This window comes from Arthroderma uncinatum (genome assembly GCF_011692745.1).
Source record: "Arthroderma uncinatum strain CBS 119779 chromosome Unknown scaffold2, whole genome shotgun sequence".
In the NCBI taxonomy this organism is placed as follows: domain Eukaryota; kingdom Fungi; phylum Ascomycota; class Eurotiomycetes; order Onygenales; family Arthrodermataceae; genus Arthroderma; species Arthroderma uncinatum.
The window spans coordinates 6,100,870-6,120,715 of NW_022983864.1; the positions used below are offsets into that span (position 1 = coordinate 6,100,870).

General features: G+C 49.2%; 8 protein-coding genes across 8 annotated transcripts; 3 read left to right on the top strand and 5 right to left on the bottom strand.

Annotated features, from left to right (window-relative positions):
* Positions 1-203: 203 nt before the first annotated feature.
* On the bottom strand, positions 204-4,203 carry GIQ15_03746 (checkpoint serine/threonine-protein kinase bub1; the record flags this gene model as incomplete). Its single annotated transcript, XM_033551163.1, has 4 exons — positions 204-2,587; positions 2,644-2,749; positions 3,196-3,785; positions 3,876-4,203. 4 exons carry the CDS (start codon positions 4,201-4,203, stop codon positions 204-206), a joined length of 3,408 nt encoding a protein of 1,135 aa, XP_033408324.1.
* A 395-nt stretch (positions 4,204-4,598) lies between these two features.
* On the top strand, positions 4,599-6,741 carry GIQ15_03747 (DNA-(apurinic or apyrimidinic site) lyase 1; the record flags this gene model as incomplete). The annotated part of the gene is made up of 5 exons (XM_033551164.1): positions 4,599-5,046; positions 5,353-5,389; positions 5,465-5,584; positions 5,646-5,780; positions 5,832-6,741. The coding sequence occupies 5 exons, from the start codon at positions 4,599-4,601 to the stop codon at positions 6,739-6,741; spliced, it is 1,650 nt and encodes a 549-aa protein (XP_033408325.1).
* A 281-nt stretch (positions 6,742-7,022) lies between these two features.
* GIQ15_03748 (uncharacterized protein) lies at positions 7,023-7,676 on the bottom strand (the record flags this gene model as incomplete). The annotated part of the gene is made up of 1 exon (XM_033551165.1): positions 7,023-7,676. The coding sequence occupies one exon, from the start codon at positions 7,674-7,676 to the stop codon at positions 7,023-7,025; it is 654 nt and encodes a 217-aa protein (XP_033408326.1).
* A 144-nt stretch (positions 7,677-7,820) lies between these two features.
* GIQ15_03749 (HET domain protein) lies at positions 7,821-9,557 on the bottom strand (the record flags this gene model as incomplete). Its single annotated transcript, XM_033551166.1, has 1 exon — positions 7,821-9,557. One exon carries the CDS (start codon positions 9,555-9,557, stop codon positions 7,821-7,823), a length of 1,737 nt encoding a protein of 578 aa, XP_033408327.1.
* Positions 9,558-9,853: 296 nt separating this feature from the next.
* On the bottom strand, positions 9,854-11,728 carry GIQ15_03750 (protoporphyrinogen oxidase; the record flags this gene model as incomplete). Its single annotated transcript, XM_033551167.1, has 3 exons — positions 9,854-10,558; positions 10,621-11,301; positions 11,366-11,728. 3 exons carry the CDS (start codon positions 11,726-11,728, stop codon positions 9,854-9,856), a joined length of 1,749 nt encoding a protein of 582 aa, XP_033408328.1.
* A 564-nt stretch (positions 11,729-12,292) lies between these two features.
* Positions 12,293-13,950, bottom strand: GIQ15_03751 (nuclear polyadenylated RNA-binding protein Nab2; the record flags this gene model as incomplete). Its single annotated transcript, XM_033551168.1, has 2 exons — positions 12,293-13,427; positions 13,502-13,950. 2 exons carry the CDS (start codon positions 13,948-13,950, stop codon positions 12,293-12,295), a joined length of 1,584 nt encoding a protein of 527 aa, XP_033408329.1.
* Positions 13,951-14,806: 856 nt separating this feature from the next.
* GIQ15_03752 (uncharacterized protein) lies at positions 14,807-16,443 on the top strand (the record flags this gene model as incomplete). The annotated part of the gene is made up of 2 exons (XM_033551169.1): positions 14,807-15,629; positions 15,716-16,443. 2 exons carry the CDS (start codon positions 14,807-14,809, stop codon positions 16,441-16,443), a joined length of 1,551 nt encoding a protein of 516 aa, XP_033408330.1.
* Positions 16,444-17,557: 1,114 nt separating this feature from the next.
* Positions 17,558-19,299, top strand: GIQ15_03753 (cytochrome P450 52A10; the record flags this gene model as incomplete). The annotated part of the gene is made up of 3 exons (XM_033551170.1): positions 17,558-17,717; positions 17,792-18,356; positions 18,426-19,299. The coding sequence occupies 3 exons, from the start codon at positions 17,558-17,560 to the stop codon at positions 19,297-19,299; spliced, it is 1,599 nt and encodes a 532-aa protein (XP_033408331.1).
* Between the last annotated feature and the right edge of the window lie 547 nt (positions 19,300-19,846).

The window sequence follows — 19,846 nt, forward strand, 5'->3', positions numbered from 1 at the left end:
GCATAAACATTGATGAAGGTATCACCTGGTGAAAACTCCATAAGGCACCGTTGTTCCATATTATCTCTAACAGCAAATGGAGAATTGGGGACAACGCGTATGGAGTGAGGGAAGGGAAAATAGTAAAATTAGCAGGGTATATTAGTGTCGTTAACCAGTAATTGCCAGCACGCGGAGTCCAGCCAAATCAAATCAAAATCAAATTAAATATCACGCTTCCCTCTCTTCCGTGCAATGAGCAATTCCAAATTATCAAGATGATTTTGCAGCCCTTTGCGGCCAGCGTTGGCCACCAGCCAGGCTTCCATCTTTTCGCGGATGAGTCTCATTGAGTTTACCACAGGGAAGGTCGGTATCTTATCACCAGTTGTAGTACAACTCGAAATCCTCTCCCGTGCGTCACGTTCGATCTCCATCCACTTAGGGCCCGACGGGTTAAGGCATAGGTCAAATACTTCTGACCAGATATCACGTTCCCAATACCGCTTCAATGTTTCCTTGATCCTGTATGTCTTTTGCGCTCCCAGGCCATGCTCGCCTCCAATAACGCTGGGAGATCCGGGACCGTTGCTAGTCCTCTCAGTCACTTGGGACAACTCCATGTACTTTCCGAACAACATGACGTAAATTGTGCCCGCGAGACCATACAAATCTACCTGGTAGGTCCAAGGTCGGCATTCACGCATTTCGGTGCATTCGTGCTGACCGACTTTCCAATCGGCGATGAATTGAACATCTGGACTGAAGACACGCATATCGATACCACGGCCAAAGTCTATCAGTGTTAAGCCCTTCTCCTTCCAACCATATAATCCTGAGGGAGAGTATTCGATGCTGCCATCACCAGGGTAAACGCCATCGTCGTCCTCCAAAAGCGAGCCACCCCGAGGGGTAGCAATTGAGGTCGCAGAAGTAGGCTCGCCCAGTCTAACCAAGCAGTTATCTGGCTTGAGGTCTCCATGGAGAATCCCACAAGAATGAAGAGCCTCAACTGTACGGAACAATTCTGCCGCAAAGAACATAATTACCACCTCCTCCAGACCCTGATCTGATGGAGCCACGCCGCCATTGGACTCTGTCCTGATATTAATGAGGTCTAGCAGGGTGCCTTGGTTTAGGTAGTCCTCAACGAGAATCGATTCATCCTTGAAAACGTGCATTTCATGGCATTGTACGATACTGTCCTTCGCCCGTCGATAATAGGACGAGTTTTCAATGCGGTCTCGAGCAGTTTGGAGCATGTAGAATTCCCAGGCTGAAGGTGGGTCGGACTCAACCTTGAGAGCTTCTAGAGGTTTGCGGTCAAGATCCCTAATTGTCGAACTGCAAGCCCAGGGTAAACTTAAACTTTTGTTGCCAACTGGAGGACCACTCTCTTGTTCCGAGTCTGAAAAGGTGTCAGGGGAATCAACGCTCTCTGCGAGGTACACAGGGGCAAATCCACCTTCTCCAAGCTCCCTCTTTACCGCATAACTTCTAGCGGCCCCTGAAAGGCAGATAATTGGTGGTATGGCAAACTGTTTTTCTCCACCGTTTGCCTTGGGGGACTTTGCCAAAGCTTTAACATATTTTTTTATTTCGCTCGCATTTCCACCGAGTTGCGTGGTATGGTCATGGTAACCTGGATATGCTCGCAGTGGAGGATGAATACCCTTCAGAATCCTTTCTCTCACTTCTAGCTCGATGGGGTTGCATTGTACGTCTTCTATGATCACACGGGTCTGTGCCATGCCTCGTTTCAGCGAGTTCCTCGGAGATTTAAACTTACTAGCCAATTTGCTAGGAGATCCATCGTTAAGATCGAGGGGATAGTCAAAATCGGTGTCGTTTTGACCAGCAAAGCCACGGAATGGGCTCTCCAGGAGAAGATCGTCCATCTCTGGAATGGCTGGAGTTGTTGCGGATATTATAAATTTCGATCCTTTCGAAGGGGTCCTCGAGCTCATATAGTGCTTGTTCTTGAACATTGTCGAAGCCAGAGAGGATTCGGTATGTTCAACAATTGGGGTCATAAAAGGAAGCCGATTTTGGGCGGCTATAAAAGCATCTCGATAGGGTCCTGTTGGTGGATTGTAGTCCTCTGGTGGAACAAGGACAAAAGTTTCCTCTTGCTGGGCTGACAAGTCCCCTTGATGGGGCCCAGGGAGTGTTCCCAAGCCGTCATGATTTTTATTGTCATTATCTTTTGGTGTTATTGTGCCTGCTTTTGGGATGTGTTGTTCAGGGGAAAATTCAGTCCATCCACTGACATTAGTGTCACCACTTTCTGTCTGGTCCCCTAGTCTATCCCCAATACTAGCTCTAGTTGCTTCAAAAGCACTAGTCTCTCCGTCCCCAAATTCACTACCTGGGGCTGATATCACACCTGTAGCAGTGCTTTCTCCCGCACTAGTACAATCATCATCCTCATAGTCGCTGCCATAAACACTATCAATATCCTTGGCAAGCTCAAGCTCAGATTTCAATGGTTGATTGAATATACCATATATCTCATCTGTAGCTGCCTTAGTGTGAAACGTCATTGTTGGTTCAGAAGACCCTTTTCTTTTGATCTTTCGACCCGTAGGCGAATCAAGATTCGTTTTGACTAAAATTCCAGGCGTTAGCATATAAAAAAAATCAATATATCAACTGATATCCTACCAATCTGGGTTTCTCCCCTGACTTCCTTAACCTTTAGTTTCTTGCCTTTCCCCCTCTGGTCACGAGGAATCTCCCGTTGAGACTCATCCTGGATCTGCAATTTCTCCTGCAACGCCGTGGATAAATACTTATCTGATCCACAGTCATTTTCATTGAGCGGCGGGTCTTTGCATAGGACTGCATTTTGTGGTATTTCTCTCAGTGGCCCCTTTCTTTGTCGTGACCAATCTTTATTCATCCAGCCACGACTAGTTGCTCTCAACTCGTCAAGGCTCATTTCAAGGGCTGGGTTACTAGGGTCTGGGTATATGGCTTCGAGGTTAACAATAACACGTTCAACTTTTCCTGTTCGGGGGTCGAGTCTTTCTTTATTATTTCGTGAAACATGGATTGCTTGTATTGGTTTTGATCTATTCGATGAAAATGAAGATGACTGAATGTATAAACAAAGGCCAACAAGGGGCCAGGGAGTTATGCCAGCAATTAGTCCTATGATCGTAAATATAAACATCGTATATCAAAAGGGTCAAAGAAAAGCATATTTGGGCTTACCTCGTCTTTGAAAACTGCCATTTTCTGAGTAGCGACAGGCTTCTTCCCAGCCTTCAAAGTCTGCCCAGCCCATGGAGTCGGTTCAACTGTATTCTCCTTTTTACGATCTTTCAACGATCCAATGCTCTCCCATCCCTTTGTCCCCGGGCTCGAGCTCGTTCCTGGAGCTTCATCGCCTCCATTTGCATCTGAGAATATAGCCATTTTTGGCTTGCCACTACGAGACACCTTTCCACTCCCCCCACCAAGTCCCCTATTTGCAGTTGCAGCTTGAGGGTCCTGACTCGTTGTCGATGATGCAAATGGGTCAAATTTCGCTGCCAGGGCGGGTCTTATGGCGGGAAGAGCCGGTGATGAAGGGCCGTCCGAACCGCTCGGCCGCTGTTCCAACCGCTTCTGAAATTCCCCAAACTTTCTAAAGAGTCGTTCGATCGGCCTTGCTTCTTTCTCAATGCCCATTTTATATACCTCTTCGGCCTGCGAGACCCTCCCATCTCGTTCCAACCAAGATGCAAACTCCTCATAGAATAGCGCCAGGTTTCCACCGACCCCATGTCGCGCTAGAAAAGCAAATGTCTCTCTTGGGGAGTCTGAAAAAAGTTGTATATAATGTAACCAGAGTCGTAAATATCGTGGATCGTTTTTGTAGTGGGTTGAGGTTAAAAATGCATTTGTCGCACGCTCCAGTAATGGGAGCAGCCCCGATTGCGAAGTAGCCTGCGCCGAGGGATATGCATCCAATGTCCATTTCACGTAGCGGTCATATATATCGAGGGGGTCATCCGATTCCGCGATAGAGTCAAGCTCAACCTCATATTCGCGTCGGATCGCATCGTTCAAGGTTTTTGTTTCGTCCAATTCGGATGAACGCGAGGCCTGGTTCAGCGGCCGTGGAGAGAACACCGCTGCCAGTGCTTTTGCCGACCTCCCACTAGGCAGCGACTGGATATTCTCTTTTTGTGTTTCAATGAGGTCAAAATCAACGAGGTCGTTGGGAGGTCGTGCCATCTCGACGATCTGAGGCGTGGTCGTAGAAAAACAATTAAACAGTCGTTAAGCTCATAAACCAGTTCCCTTACCTTGACTTGACAGTCCACTGACGCCGAGAGCAACGTATCCCTAGCCAGTCCTTGAATTCATGCGTTTGTTGTTCGGTTGGTCCTAGAGATTTCGCTTTCTCCCAGTAACAAAACGCGTTGCCAGGGGAACATGTCACGTGATATGATATATTCCTTGAATCTGCGGTCGCGTTCGAGATCAAATCAGCTACAAAAAGCCTTCAAGAACAGCTCAAACAGCGTTATTCACGGGGTTTATCTGTGTTAGCGGGGTGTTTTGAGGCTGTTTATACCACAGGCAAGCACTAAGCCAGAGTATTGTCTATCCTTGGCCGGTAGTTGACAATGCCATCCACCACTCGCTCGTCTCGACGGAGCCGCGAAGATAAACCTGCCTCAACCACGGCGGAAGAGGTCAACGAAGCACTGAAATCAGAAAGGAAACGAGGACTGAGCCAGGCGCAAGCTCCACCGTCAAAAAGACCAAAAAAGCCAAGCTCCACCAGCGAACAAATACGGTCTAATTCCAAGCCCAGTGTCAAGGGAAATCTAGAGGATACGGACATTGCAGTGACAGGGGATTCAAAGGATAAAGTACCAACGAACAGAGAAGCAGACAGCATAAAAGAAGTGAAGACGGCCCACGGAAAAAAGGAGGAAATTGTGCCAGCCAAAACCACCGTCCAGAGGAAACGAAAGGTCAAGGAAGATACATCCACTGAGATGGCACCCCTTGCCTCCCGTGCTACCGGACTTCGAATGCTGGTAGGAGCTCATGTTAGCGCGGCAAAAGGTGTGTTTCTGGCCGATGTCAATACGGAGCTCCCTATGTCCCTATGATAAGCCCTCAAAGGGCCCTTATATTTTCTCCACGGTTTAAGATGAAAGCACTACCCTATCATGAAAGGCCTGAATAATGGTAACAATTTGGACAGGCTCAATGGTTTCATCAACTGCTAGGTATATAAACCTGCGCTTGTCCGACCTCTGGATAAAATATAAGGGTTCTTGAGTACTCATGATAGGGCCTCCGTGGACTTTCTGGGCCAGAGAATTGTGCAGATGTCTTGTGCTATTATAGGCTAATTTGCTGATATAGGGGTTCAAAATTCAATTTCAAACAGCATGCATATTGGGTAAATATAGCCATGCCTTTTTCAATCACCGTGCAAAGAAATAAACAGTAATAGGCGGCTAATCAACTATTTTAGCGGCAACGCATTTGCATTGTTTCTTAAATCCCAAAGGAAATGGGATAACCCTCCGCTCCAGGATGGGCACAGAGACCACTTCAGAAAAGCATGTGCAGAAAATAACTACGATGCATCAAAGTATGTTTGTTTCGGCAATGGTTCTCCTTTCTATATCCCCAGCTTATTTATACTTCACAAGGCACATCCTCCCACACGGCTCATACCTCGTGAATTTGGCACAGGAGGATCCAGCAAAAGCAAAGGTTGCGTATACCTCGTTTTTGGATGACCTGCGCCGCTGCGAGGCCCTTGGTATTAAACTATATAACTTTCAGTAAGTTGCTGTAGTTTTCGCTGCCATAACACGGAACTAACCTCATCCCAGTCCTGGGGCTACAAATAAAGCGTCGCTTGAGTCTTCCCTTTCTCGACTAGCCAAGTCTCTCATATCAGCCCTCGATGCCACAGAAACAGTCATTCCCGTCCTCGAAACAATGTGTGGCCATGGAACGACCATTGGTGGTCCTCTTTCTCACTTCCGTGACCTATTTGCATTAATCCCTGAATCCTACCACTCTCGACTTGGCATCTGTGTCGACACATGTCACAGTTTTGCCGCAGGATATGACCTGCGAACTCCCACCGGCTGGGAAAAGTTCATGACCGAATTTGATGAAACCATTGGTCTCAAGTTCTTACGAGCATGGCATTTAAACGATTCAAAAACTCCGCTTGGTAGTAATAGAGACCTCCACGCCAATATCGGAACAGGTTTTCTAGGGTTGAGGGCATTCCATAACTTGATGAATGACAAGAGAGTTGAAGGGATGCCAATGATCCTAGAAACGCCAATCGATAGACCCATGGAGGATGCCAGTGAAAACGAACAAAAGGGCGAAAATGAAGCAGTAGATAGCGAAAGTGGGAACGATAAAAAGGAAAAGGCCAAGGGCAAAAAGAAACCCACGGCTACAAAGGTCGCCAAAGGCAAGAAGACAATCGAAGATAAGTCTGTCTGGGCCAGAGAAATAAAGCTCCTCGAAAGTCTGATTGGCATGGACCCCGAAAGTGAAGAATTCCTTGCCTTGGAAGCCAAATTAGCGGAAGAAGGAAAAGAAGAGCGGGCAAAACACCAAGCCATGTTTGATAGGAAGGAAAAGGAGAAGGGCGGCAAAACTAAGGACATACGGTCCATGTTTGCTAAAGGGAAAACTCAGAGAAAGGGTGCAGCAAGAAAGAAGGAAGAGAGCAGTGAGGAAGAGAGCGACGAAGAGTGTGGTAGTGGACACGAATGAATCCAACTTGTAAGATATTGTAGTATATATATGGAGGTGACAATCTCATACCCGTCCAGCTGTACCTTTGCTCCTTTCTAGTCATTACCACCGCCTGACATCCTATTTAGGTATACATAGATAAAAGTAAAACTTCTGATTCAGAAGGACTTTAGTAGATACTTTTATCCTCGAGGATAACTCCTGATTATAACGGAGAGAGCAGCACTAATCTAAACATGAGATTGGGGGTGGTGTAATAAGAAAGGTATAAAGATAGCCGGTGGCAACTAGCATCTCGTCTATACCAACGAGATAGTTGTCACCTCATCCTCCCGTCCCTCCGCCGCTTCACCGTCCATAACACCATGTATGTACGCCTCGCCGATGAATTTGTACTTGGGATGGCCTTCAGCTGCGCCACTTACCATTTTCCTCAATACAAAGGCTGCACCAGCACCTGGTAGAACCCAGATGTCGTCTTCTTCCTCCATGCCAGCAGGGCCTAGGCCGAGGAAGCGTTCCTTTGTCACGAAAAGACGTCTTTTACCCACTGTACTTTGTAGGGTCCTCACAAGAGTGCCGCCCTGGCGGAGTAAGCTTAAAAGACCAACGGACGGGTCTTCATTCTTAGAAGCCAAAATTTCTTCCAAGTCCAGAAGAGAGTTGATGGATGGTATAGAGCAGGGGTGGTCAGATTCGGTGAGTGCAAGGACATGGGCTTTCAACAGGGTAAAGACCAGTCTCTGAGTGGTCTGGGAGCTAAGATTCCGAGAAGGGTCATTGAATTCACACTCGAGCTCTGCCTTTGAGAGATGCCCTAATGGGGGCTCATTGAACATTTCAAGAACTCGTTCAACACCATGTCTAAGGCTAGGTGCGAAGTTCAATTCAGGATTTGCGCGAGCGTTGCCCTCTTCTACCCACGCCGCCCTAACTAACATTTTCTCAATCATTTCCCTAAACTCTAGGCCGAAATATTGCGGAGCTGGAGAGAGCCCATCGGGGCCCTTGTTGGCACAAAGTGTTCGCCAGAGAGCTTCAGATCGGAAATGGCCTGTCTTATGATAGGTTGATGGCACAAGGAGAGCCAATTCAAGTCATGAAGGGTCGAAGAAGCGTTTAAGGTCCGCCGGGCCTGAAGTGGTTTTGCCAATTCCTAACACCATATCAATCTGAAGACCCTGCACTGTTAAATGCCCCCAGGGTTCTGATAGTTCGATCAATGGAGTTGGAATGGGCAAGTTTCCCGCCGCATTAGAATAACTAGACATCATGTTCGTCCATGTGACGCTATAGTCTGGAGTCCAGGATGGGAGCGATTCGATTTTGCGCCATGAATGGTCAAGAACGGCAGACAAGATCCGAAGTTCGCCAGCGTCAAGGATGATCCGCTTCGTGGCTTCTGCATAGACTTGCTCGACAGGTTTCGTGTAGTCAGTTCGCCATCGGACTTCGCTTCCCTCCCCGGACTGGGCTTTCTTGTTCAGCAACCCGTATATGCCGTATATCTTATCTCTCGGGTCAGTAGCATGAAAATGCCAGGTGTCGAAGATGAGGTTCTCTAGAGATGCTACTCTCTGCTTATCAGGCGGGGGGTTAGGTCCAAATCTATCTTGCCATTCAAGGAGCTGCACTATCGGCTGTTCAATCCCACGGCCGCCCTCATTCAGAGGGACATACTTTGCAGAGACCTCGGTACCTAGCTTTTGTTGGTGGTAGTGAAGCATTTGAGCAGTGATGCAGAAAAGCCTCCATGGGATTTCAACTCCACCGCAGTACGCCAGGACAATGCCGGACAGGATGATTTCCTGGACAATCCAGAGTCTGCGGAAATACTGTCGCTGAAATAGAGCTGCCAAAGCATCCCATTCCCCTTCTGAGATATAAGGTACCCCTTCGCTTGCATGTAATTCCGTGCTATTCTGCGCATAAGGTAGGATAGCACTGTCAATGAACTGATTCCCAGCCTTTGCAAATCTAGGTATGAGCTCTGCAGCTCTTTTGGTATAGCCGTCCTCTCTGCCCAGCCAGATAAGGGTAAACTCAGCATCATGGTATATTCGATGCATGAGATCTACTTGAAAAGACCGTTCGTCCGGATCTGCTTGGTTAATGCAAATCTGGTCAACCCAGAGCCAGATTTCAGGCCCGTCCTGCTCAGGCTTTTCCAGGCTCGAGGCCAGAGACTTCCTCTCCGCTGTCAGATGGCTTATTATCTCGCAGTCATTGATCTCACGCGCGTAATCCAGAGCTGTCTTCTTCTCATAATCTGCGATTTCGACTTTCGCGCCGGCCATGGCAAGCAGCTTGACAACTTCTCTACGCTGCAGCCGTACAGCCCACACCAGAGCCGTCATGCCTTCATGGTCTCTCGTGTCCAAGTCAACCCCAGAAGCAATCAAGGACTTCACTCTTTTGGCATCCCCGTTGATCGAGTTCGTATGAAGCCTCGTCCATCCCTTGCTGTCGTTCCGCCGGTTGATAAACGTCTTCCACGCATTCTCAGGCACATCTCTCAATGCATCGTACAAGTTGCGACTGACCAGCAGCCTTTTCCCGTCACATTTAACCGGGACCCCGGCGCTGGGGAACAAATACTCTGCATCTAGGGCATTGTAATGCTGGGTAAACCTGTGTTCATCGCGGGCTTTGGCATGCGGATTCCCCCACGTATATGAAAGGGCGTGAAAGGGTGGGGAGTCAGAGTCGAGGTCGACCGTCTTTAATGTGCATTCGAGCTGCGAGAACTTGTCGCGAGTGTTGATGCGAAGCAGTCGAATAGATGTTCGGTTTGGGAGCGGGAGATACTGATATTGTTCTACCTGGCGGGCCATATTTATACCTAGGCAGGCGTTGTCGTCTCGATGGCCAGCATTTATCAACAACCCCCTTACGAAGTTTACGAACAACACGAATAAGTCTCAAATTTACGAGGTTTAAACTATATTCACTGGCCTACCTGTCTGAAATAGGGAGATGTAGCCAATATATAGCCTTGTAGCTGCCTGTATTCTAATTCCATTCTAGTTATCCCTGTATACAATGTCCCTTAGCGTAGATAGAGTACAAAATCCGGACGCTGAAAACGCATGGCCCTTTTATAAAAACGCCTGGCTTCTTCTACCTACCTCTAATCCATGGGCTTGAGAGGATGTACGTAGTTTTCCAGGCCCGTCTCATCATGGCTCCCTTGACGGATCGAAGTGGCTACCGCCCGCGCAGAGGCGATGCAGTCATTGACTCCGATTCCCGTATACCAAGCACCGGCAACCTTGAGACGGGAGTCGTATTCCCGAGAGAGGGAGTCGTGCAGCTCCTCCATCCGCTCGCTGTGCCCAACAGTATACTGTGGTATAGCATTGCGCAACATCCGGGCTTTAGCTATAGTCGGCTGCTGGCTGATCCCTAGATGGCGTGAAAGCACTGACTTGGCCATATCGATAGCATTCTGCTCGTCCGGGAAGTCTGACTCTTCCCATCCATCCCACCAATGTCCCCCGATCATGACGGCGAGCTTGGTTCCTTCGGCTGTGTCTTGACCGACAACAGCTTCCGACATGAAGAGCACACCCAATGCGCGCTCGGGGTTCTGCTCGATGGGCACGGAGCGAGGTATCAGATACCCGAATCCGTCTACCGGCACGAGGTCGGGGTCGTTATAAAAGAGGTTGACCACCATTACATTTACGGCATAGTTATTCGAGGCTAATAGTCTTGAGGTTGCGGTTGGAGGCGTGTGGCCCCCTGGACCGCGGAGCTGATCGGCGAGCACTTTGGATGGCGTGGTAGAGATAACATAGTCGTATCTCACAGCTGGCTCGTTTGAGGAAACGAGCTTCATTGAGATTGGAGTTAGTTATGGCTATCAAAGCGAGGATGGATCAAGAAAAAACGTACCATCAGTGACTGATTGCCTTTATCATGTTGAATGTGAGATACATTCGCCTCTGGAATTATCTTCACATTAGGAAGCTCAGAGAGGTCCTTGGTTATTTTTTCTGCAATGGAGTTCAAACCTCCTTCCAGGGAAAAAACGCTACCACCAGAGACAAGCTTGGGCAATACACGGGAATATTCCCCTGAGTATTCACGCTGTATAGCTTTGAGTACCGTTAACATGTTATATGAATACCGCGATGGTTTGCCAGACCGCTCCGCCATTTCTATCATGACACCAGTTTCACCTAGTTCACATTCCCAGAGCGACGGTAGGATAGTTTTGGCACTTAGTTTGTCTATGTCACCGGCGTAAATTCCATGGAATATCGCAGACGCTATGTTGTCAGCGGGCTCCCGCCCAACTCGTCTAGTGATGAATTCCGCAATTGATTCATCGCGCAGCTTTGGGTCACGGCTTTCTCGGAATGGCTCCTTTAGCAGTCCCCATATCAACCCCCCGAAAACCGGTTCTGTAGCGACGTGTATGAGGTTCCCGATATTACCAGCCAAGGTGCGTCCGCCGGGCTGTGGTCCAGGGAGACGAACAAGATGGTCGGGATAGTAAAGGTATCGATTGACTGCCGCAGGTGCTTCCGAGCTCGTCACAAGCATCGTGTTTTCCAAGTCTAGCTGTGTTATCTAGATACAGTCCAATGAGTATCGCATCCTATATATATAAACCTGTAATCGGCCAGGAACTCACCAGTTCAAGCGTAGGCATCACATCGGGCAGTGAACACCGCAGCGTCCGCGGGCCATACTCGAAGACGACCTTCCCGCTGTCCGTCTCGACCGTCTCTGTCTGAACCCATCCGCCGAGCTGCTTTGATTTCTCGTAAAGGGTGACCTGGGTGGTTGGATGCTGCGCGAGGTAGTAGGCGGTTGTGAGGCCAGTTATTCCACCACCTATAACGGCCACCTGTTTATCAACCAGGCCCGGCGTGTAAGAGAGCTGAAGCGACTGCGTCCGTGAGAGAAGCTGTCTTGTACATCGCCGGCGAAGGGCGGTTCTCTGTAGGTGCAGGAAGCTCTCGGTGACCAGGCCAGGCCAGCGTCGCGAGCCCATCGTACGTTTTCCTGGGCAGTTAACTCGATGGAGAGATCAATTCCATGCCGTTGCCCCTGTAGCTATCACCGTCACCGTAACTGGAGCTATCGTTGCGTGTCGGGGGGTAGCTATAAATTCTGCGTCGTGTGGTCAATTTCTTAAAAATCCGGGGGTGCAAGAAGAATACGAGGCCGGAAAATTAACTGTGCAGCTGGTCCGATCCAGGATCTTTTATACACGTTTACTACTACAAAATAAAGTCAAAGACGACGGAAAGAAGAGCTGATTCAAAACAATGTACATAATCTAGATGTTCACCGATGGGTACACCAGCCGTAAGAGCCTCATCTCTGATGTGAGGTAAAGATAAAACATCATCCTGATCCAACGCCGCTCATGCTCAGTAGACCGTAGAAAAAGAGGTAAAAAGCACATATTTTGACAAGGAGTAAAGGTGACTATTAGACGCGCCAGGCACTGTGGTTCCGGGGAAATATAGGGGGGAATAAGGGGGGTGAATTCGTTGTTACTGAGGGCGAAAAGAAAAAGACGAAGAAGACGACGTTAATAACTTTTAAGGGGTTAGGTTATGATGCCAGCATCGTTCGAGGGAGCCGAGCCAGGCTTGATGAGCTCTTCTTCTCCGGTTTCGTCTGCGATAAATTTCCTCTCGCTAACGTGTGGTGTCTCGCCCTTGGATGCGCCGTCTGCACGCCATACCTTGTCTCCAAACACTCCACGCTGGCCTTCGGCATGTTTGTACTGACAGCTGCGGTTTAAGCAAGGGTTGAACCTGCAGGGGATCTGGACATGGGTAAATTTGCAGTCCTCGGTGGTGCAATCTGCCCCGTTCCGACAGAGCGGCATGCTAGGGTGTTTGAATGTGCATTTCGGGTTGGTGCAGTGAGGGAAGTATCTGCAGATTTCTTCCGACTGGTGGACAGCCTTTTGAGCTGGAGACGGGTGCCGGGCAACGCATTTTCGGTTCTTGCAGGCAGCTCCGTATGGACAGTTGTCGTTCACGTCAACGTTGGCACCTTCGGGCGCCGCGGGAGACTGATGGGCGTACGGGCAGTCCTTGTTCGTACATCTTAGGTTGAATCGACAGAGTGTGTCCGGGCCCGGCGCTTCTCGTTGCTGGTGTTCCTCCGGTTTTTGCTCACCTCCATCGCCGCCCATTTCAACATCCGCCGCCACCCCTTGGGGAGGCTGATGTCTATCATGGGCCCGTCGACCAGGATGAAATTCAGCACGCTCGAATAAGGATCGGCCTTGAGACTGTGGCGGCGGGCCATTCTGAAAAGCTGGGTTAATCGCGGGAGCCACGAACCCGGGTATGAACTGGGACATCATCCGCGCCTGCTCCTCAAACATGGACATCATCTGCATTTGTTGCTGCTGGGTCATGTTCATCATGTTAGGTTGGGGCATATTCTGCATCGAGTTGTGATTCATGCCCATGTTCATGCCCATACCCATACCCATCTGCATGTTGTTGCCCATCTGCCTCCCCATGGGCGTCCGGTTCCCACCACGGCCGCCTCTGCCACCCTTCGAGCCATCCCTATGTGAATTTATCCTCTCAGTCCCTTGTTGGTTTCGAACTCTGTGAAGAACGGATTCGTGGGATCGGTCCATGGCCCGACTAAGCTGGCCGAGTATACCTCTACCACGGCCACCCTGTTTTTGATTCCGCATGTTTCTAGGTCCAGTCGGCCTATAAAAACAGTTAATTAGTTAGCCACAGTGTCCAAGCGTATACAAAATGAACCGGAAAGTAAGCAAACGTACACAGAAGTATCTGCTCCAGGCCCCGATCCTTCTCCCATATCCGTATCTGGCTGCGGAATACATGCACTGGCGGAGGTCGCATCCCCATTGCCTCCGCTGGCCCCGCTACCATCTTCTGAAAAGGACGGTATCGCCTGTGGAGGCTGCTCTTGCTGTGCTTCCCCCGATCCACCATTTAACTGCCTGTCTAGTGTCTCAACTTGCTCGAAAAGCCATTTTGAAAACTCCGCCGCTTCCGTATCCTCGGGTCCGAGACTAAGCAGATCGTTCGCGAGCTCTGCAGAGATTTGGTCTTGAGTCTTTCCGTTGACGAGCATCAGTATCACATACTCAGCGAGCGCGGAATCATCCCCACCGCCGGTGCTCCAGCCGACCTCGACTAATTTCGGCTGCACCACTTCATTCAGAGCATCAGCGAGCGGCGTATTCAGTGCGACAGAGATACCCATGGCAAAGGGCCTGCTTCCAGAGCTTTGGCAGGGAGCAAGTTGTTTCGGGTGGCAAGGGATTCTCGGTGCTAAAAAAGGTGATATCGTAAACTCGGCTTCAAAAGAGCAGTATCTGTCCGGAGCCACAACCGTCTAGCACGTAATAACGGGATATCCACTATCTGTTCGACTCGTGGATGCTGCGTTCTCAATCTCTTCTTCTTCTTCTTCTTCTTCTTGTCGCGAAATCGCAAATACTCGATGCCAAGACTTTGCTTACTTAGCATATATGCTGACTCATCCTTCTCCCGCTTTGTCCCGAATAGGCAACTTTTGATGTCAACACTTCAACCTCGCTTTTTCTTCTTTACAAGAGAAAAGATTCTATCACAGAGCTGCAAAGGGGCATCCAGGGCTGGGCCTCATAGTCCTACAGCTTCTTGTGGGTGAGATTGTGCTCCTAGGCTCAGTTTACCTTCACTTGTTGGACACTTCTGATAACCAACCTCATACTCCAGGCTCAGTATAAGCCTAATACCAAAGCACTGAAAGCAACAGAACTTTTCATTCCATTTCTTGCTCAGTGGCTCTCTGAGGAACGGTTGCTTAAGCAGCGTATTCCCCGTCGAACGCGTACAAGGTATCGGGTGGTCTAAAAAGAAGCTCTGTTTCTCCTTTAACATTCAACAGGATGCGGTTACTCTGGGTAGTTAGCACCCTTGGCCTGTTAGAGTATTCCTATGCTCTATGGCCACAGCCCACGGAGTACTCGCATGGGGACAAAGTCCTTTGGCTGTCACCATCCATTCAGTTCTCCTATCATCGAGCCAATCGATCTACTAGCTACACAAATACCAAATATTCTAGCACTAGCTTGATGTCTGGTGGCTGGTTGGGGTGGCTACAATACCCCTGGATCAGTGAGCAGGCGCCCCTCACAGAATCGCTCCCAAGCGTGGACCAGTTTGTTGAAGACGCAATCATGCGCACCAAGGCTAGCATCCTTAGTAGTAAATTTGTTCCTTGGAAATTCCATCCTCGCCGTCAGGATTTCGAACCCTCGGCAGATATCGAATTTCCATTGATCAAACTTATCGTTATCAACGAGACCTCAACGGCCCCAGCATGGTCCCCTCGCAGCTATATTAATGGAAATGAAAGCTACCAAATAAAAATCACGGAGGCCGGCGAAGCACAAATCTCGACGGCATCGCCTATCGGCACTATTCGTGCCCTTCAAACATTCCAGCAACTCTTTTACGCTCATTCTTCCGGTTCAAAGGCCTACACATCCCTTGCTCCAGTTTCAATCTTGGACTCCCCAAAATGGCAGCATCGAGGACTGAATCTCGATATATCCCGAAACGTATTTCGACCCGAAGAGGTAAAACGTACAATTGATGCAATGGCATCCGTAAAGTTGAATCGGCTTCATATCCATGCTGCCGATTCACAGTCATGGCCATTAGAGATTCCCTCAATCCCGGATCTAGCAAGCCGTGCCGCGTACCATCCGAGCCAGATATGGTCCCCTGCCGAACTGGGGTCAGTCCAAATGTATGGACTAGAACGGGGCGTGTCGGTATTCCTGGAAATTGATTTGCCCGGCCACACCGCTGCCATCGGTCATGCGCTTCCCGAAGTGGTTGCGGCCTTCCACATGGATAAGTGGGAGACATACGCTGCCGAACCACCAAGTGGTCAGATCAGATTGAATTCTTCCGCCTCGTATCAATTCCTTGACCAGCTCATGGCAGATTTACTCCCTCGTGTTCTCCGCTAACAGAATACTTCCATACTGGAGGAGACGAATTTAATCTCAACACCTACCTCCTAGAACCTAACCTCGGCTCGAACGATCGACGTGTCCTCACGCCCCTTCTTGCCAAAATGGTCATGCGGGTGCACGATGCTCTTCGGGGCGCTGGCCTTACCCCGATTGTATGGGAAGAGTTGGTCCTTGATTGGGACCTTGGCTTGCCGTCACAAACACCAGAACCAGATGGTGGAAACCGAGGAGTCATCGTGCAAGCATGGCGAAACTCGTCCGCCATCAAACAGGTTCTCCAAAAGGGATATCGGACTATATTTGGCTCAGGTGATGCTTGGTACCTCGACTGCGGGGTTGGTACTTTCTTAAATCCTCGCCCAGGTTCAAAGGCCATCCAGGATCCATATCTAGACTGGTGCGCACCTACAAAAAATTGGCGCCACATGTACATTTATAACCCACTGGAGGATATACCAGATGAGCTACAGCCCTTACTCATCGGTGGTGAAACACATATGTGGACTGAGCTTGTTGACCCAGTAAACATGGACCAAATGATCTGGCCTCGCGCTGCGGCTGCAGCAGAAGTTCTGTGGGCAGGTGCTAAAACGGCAGAACACATTCAAGATGCATCATATAGATTGGCGGAATGGAGAGAACGAGCAGTTGTCGATATGAGAATTGGCGCAGCAATGGTTCAAATGACATACTGTCTAATGCGGGAAAGCGGATGTGAATTGTAAAATTGTGAATCATCATTTATGCATAAGGCCTGCATCATCCGTCAACCATCCGTCTACCCGCCAACGTTCTTAGGGCTGCTTATATTCTACCTTTTCCTAGGGACAAGCTTAAGGGCTAGGTTTAATTGGAGGTTGATGAATCTTGCAGCTCTTGGGGACTTTTGTTAGAACCCATTATATTGGGTTGAGGGCTCATGCACGGAATATGCAAGTTTATCCCCCGCATGGATAGGCATCTTCTGACGGGCCCGATGTTGTCCCGTCTGCCCCAGGCCAAAAATAAGGCCCTTGACCCTGCGATCTTGGTTTCGAGTGTGAGTCCGTCCGCCATATCCAGTTGCACATTACATAAGCACATCCCTGCACTTCCAAGCTTCACATGTGAGTTCGCTCCGTGGGCCAAAAACAACAGCAAATAAAACTGCAACAACGAGCATTTCAACCGAGGCCTTGCGGATGTGTATCCTCGATTAGCTGAGATATGACGACCTTCGACCTCAATCTTGGTGTCAAATGGCGTCTGCCTGGCGTACTTGGCGCTCATCGCTTGCCGTTATATTTTCTTTGAAAGAATAGCCGACTGTTGGGCTTACCCTTGGAGCCAGAACAAGGGCAGTCCTCGGGGAATGGCGGCCAACATAGCAGGCATCTTACTATCCGCAGTAATGCTGAGCCGCCAACGTGTTCGTTTTTTATACATAGCGCTACTCCCTTGACCCCTGGTGGCAACGCCGCTCAATGCTTCCCCCACATGCTCCGAACGGATGGATGGCTCGATGCTCATTCCCCTCACCCTCGGCCTTTCATAGAACGGCACCCCGGGGGATTTATTTGGCCGTTGTAGGCGCGCGGTCTCCACCGTTTCAGCTTAGGATCGTAGGAAAAGGCCGTTTTATAAATGCTCCTCTCTCGTTCACCCCCCTCTTCCAATGGAATCCCTCATATATACGTCCTCTTTCTTCGATTGAACACTATAGGCTGGCCTAGGCAGTGTGCTAGGTATATGACAATTCGTCCAGCGTCGAGATCGATTAGGCGGCTGTTCGACAATCGTTGAAGTCTGGATAGACAATTGGACAAGACAGTATAAAACGCGCGAAACGACTCCGACAGAATGATCGAAGAAATAATCCAGAAAGTTTCCCTGGGCGGTGGAATCGTGTGGTCCATCGTTGCTCTTGTCGTCCTCTACGTGGGATATGATCTCTATACAGATTATAAGGTCTCGAGATTGGGAGCATTTGCTCCTCGTATAAAGACTTACCTGCCAGTTAGTACGTTGAAGAAAAAGTGCCCTCCATGCTCCAATCTATTAAAGAAAGCCGAATTCTAACACACCTAACCATAGGCGCCGATTTCATTGTCAAGGCAGTTGAGGCAGCAAAGAAACATAAGGACCTTGAATTCTGGAACTCTATGCTTTTGACCACTCCGTCGCCTTGGAATGGCCCGTCAGCAACCATTGAACTGAAAGTTCGCCCGTACGCCCGCAACATCTTCACTGCCGATCCAGAAAACATCAAAGCTGTTTTAACAAGTCAATTCAACGACTATGGGAAGGGTTGGCGTTTTCATAAAGAGTGGAAAGACTTTCTGGGAGACAGCATCTTCGCCACGGATGGAGAGCTGTGGTCACGATCTCGACATCTCATTCGCCCAATGTTTGCAAAGGAGAGATTTGTCGACACTGAAATCTTTGAGAAGCACATTGAAAAGCTGATCCCCTTGCTGGCTGCAAATGCAGACGGCGGGGGTATTGTAGACGTCGCACCGTTATTTTTTAGGTTCACCCTTGATGCTGCAACAGATTATCTTCTCGGAAAGAGCGTTGACAGCTTGGATGATCCAAAGACTGTCTTTGCGGAATCCTTTCAATATGTTTTACACAGGCAGTCTGTCCTTTTCAGAGCTGGGTACGTCATTCTCCCTGGCAATTATCATCACATCCTACGCTGGGTTTATGGACATTAACAGTATGACAGGCCCCTACGAAAGTTCCTTTCAGAACGAGAATTCAAGATCAATATCCGAAAAATGAACGAATTCCTCCAGCAGTTTATCGACCAGGTCTTGGCTCTAACCCCCGAGGAACTAGACAGCCGACTTTCCAAGCAGGATACGTTCCTCCATGCTCTCGCCAGGTTCACTCGTGACCCCGTTGTCCTCCGTGACCAACTTGTAGCCATACTCCTTGCTGGCCGCGATACCACTGCCGCTACCCTTGCGTTCGCCATGTTCGAACTCTCCCGCCACCCAGAGACTGTGAAAAAGGCACGAGCGGAAATTGCCGCAACATGCGGTACCAATAAGCCGACCTACGCGGATTTGAAGGCGATGAAGTACATCAACGCCATTATCAACGAGGTCATGCGCCTGTATCCAGTTGTGCCCTTTAATGTCCGCCACGCTGTCGTCGACACGACGCTACCTCGTGGTGGCGGGCCAGATGGGAAATCTCCCATCGGTGTCCCGAAAGATACTCGCATCCTCTACTCGACTATGTCCATGCAGCGAAGGCGAGATCTTTATGACCCACCGCCAACCGCAACCTCCTCACCAGAAGAAAAAGCCAAACCTTGGTACGACCCTCTTGAATTCCACGCCGAACGCTGGACTTCCGGCTGGCAGCCTAAGCCATGGCACTTTATTCCTTTCAACGGCGGCCCAAGAATTTGCCTTGGTCAACAATTCGCTACAATCGAAATGGGATACACAATCACTCGAATTTTGCAGCACTACTCTGAGGTAACGGGCATTGGGTGCCCGCCACCAGGAACGGATCCAGCCTTGAGGATTGATGTGACACTCTCCCCAGGTCAAGAATTTAACTGTGTTTTCCGCCGTGAGGGGGCCTAATAAAGAGAACTTTGCCTGTAGCCTGTTCCTCCAGCCCTAACGATGCTTATGCCCCATCGTATCTATTGGTATGTTTTATTATTCCTTCGCTGTTGGTTATGGCTTTGCGTTTGGTTTCGGGCAGGGTGATGAAAACAGTTTTTCATCAGATGATATATAGCTATCATCATATATGTACATAGTACGGAGTCTGGACAGAAATAAACCGCTCAAAGCTATTTCACTTTCCCTCGCTTTTACCTTGTATCGATCCATTTCCATAGCATCTAACAGCCCAGGCAAAGAGCCTGTTAACCTATCGGCCATCATGTGGTTTCCTGTATTTGCGCAATATATCGAGAATAAATATCGCGACCCCGAGTTGAGGCAAACAAATTCAAGCCAACAGTGTGCCCAACGGGCAACGCTGGCTACGCCGTATAGACGTATACCTCCTCCTGGGCTGCAGATCGTTTGTTTGGTTCGCGCCAATTTTGTTGGTTTCCAAGGCTATGTTGGAACATCTCGTTCGAACTGAAATCGCCCTGCAAGACCATTTGATAAAAGC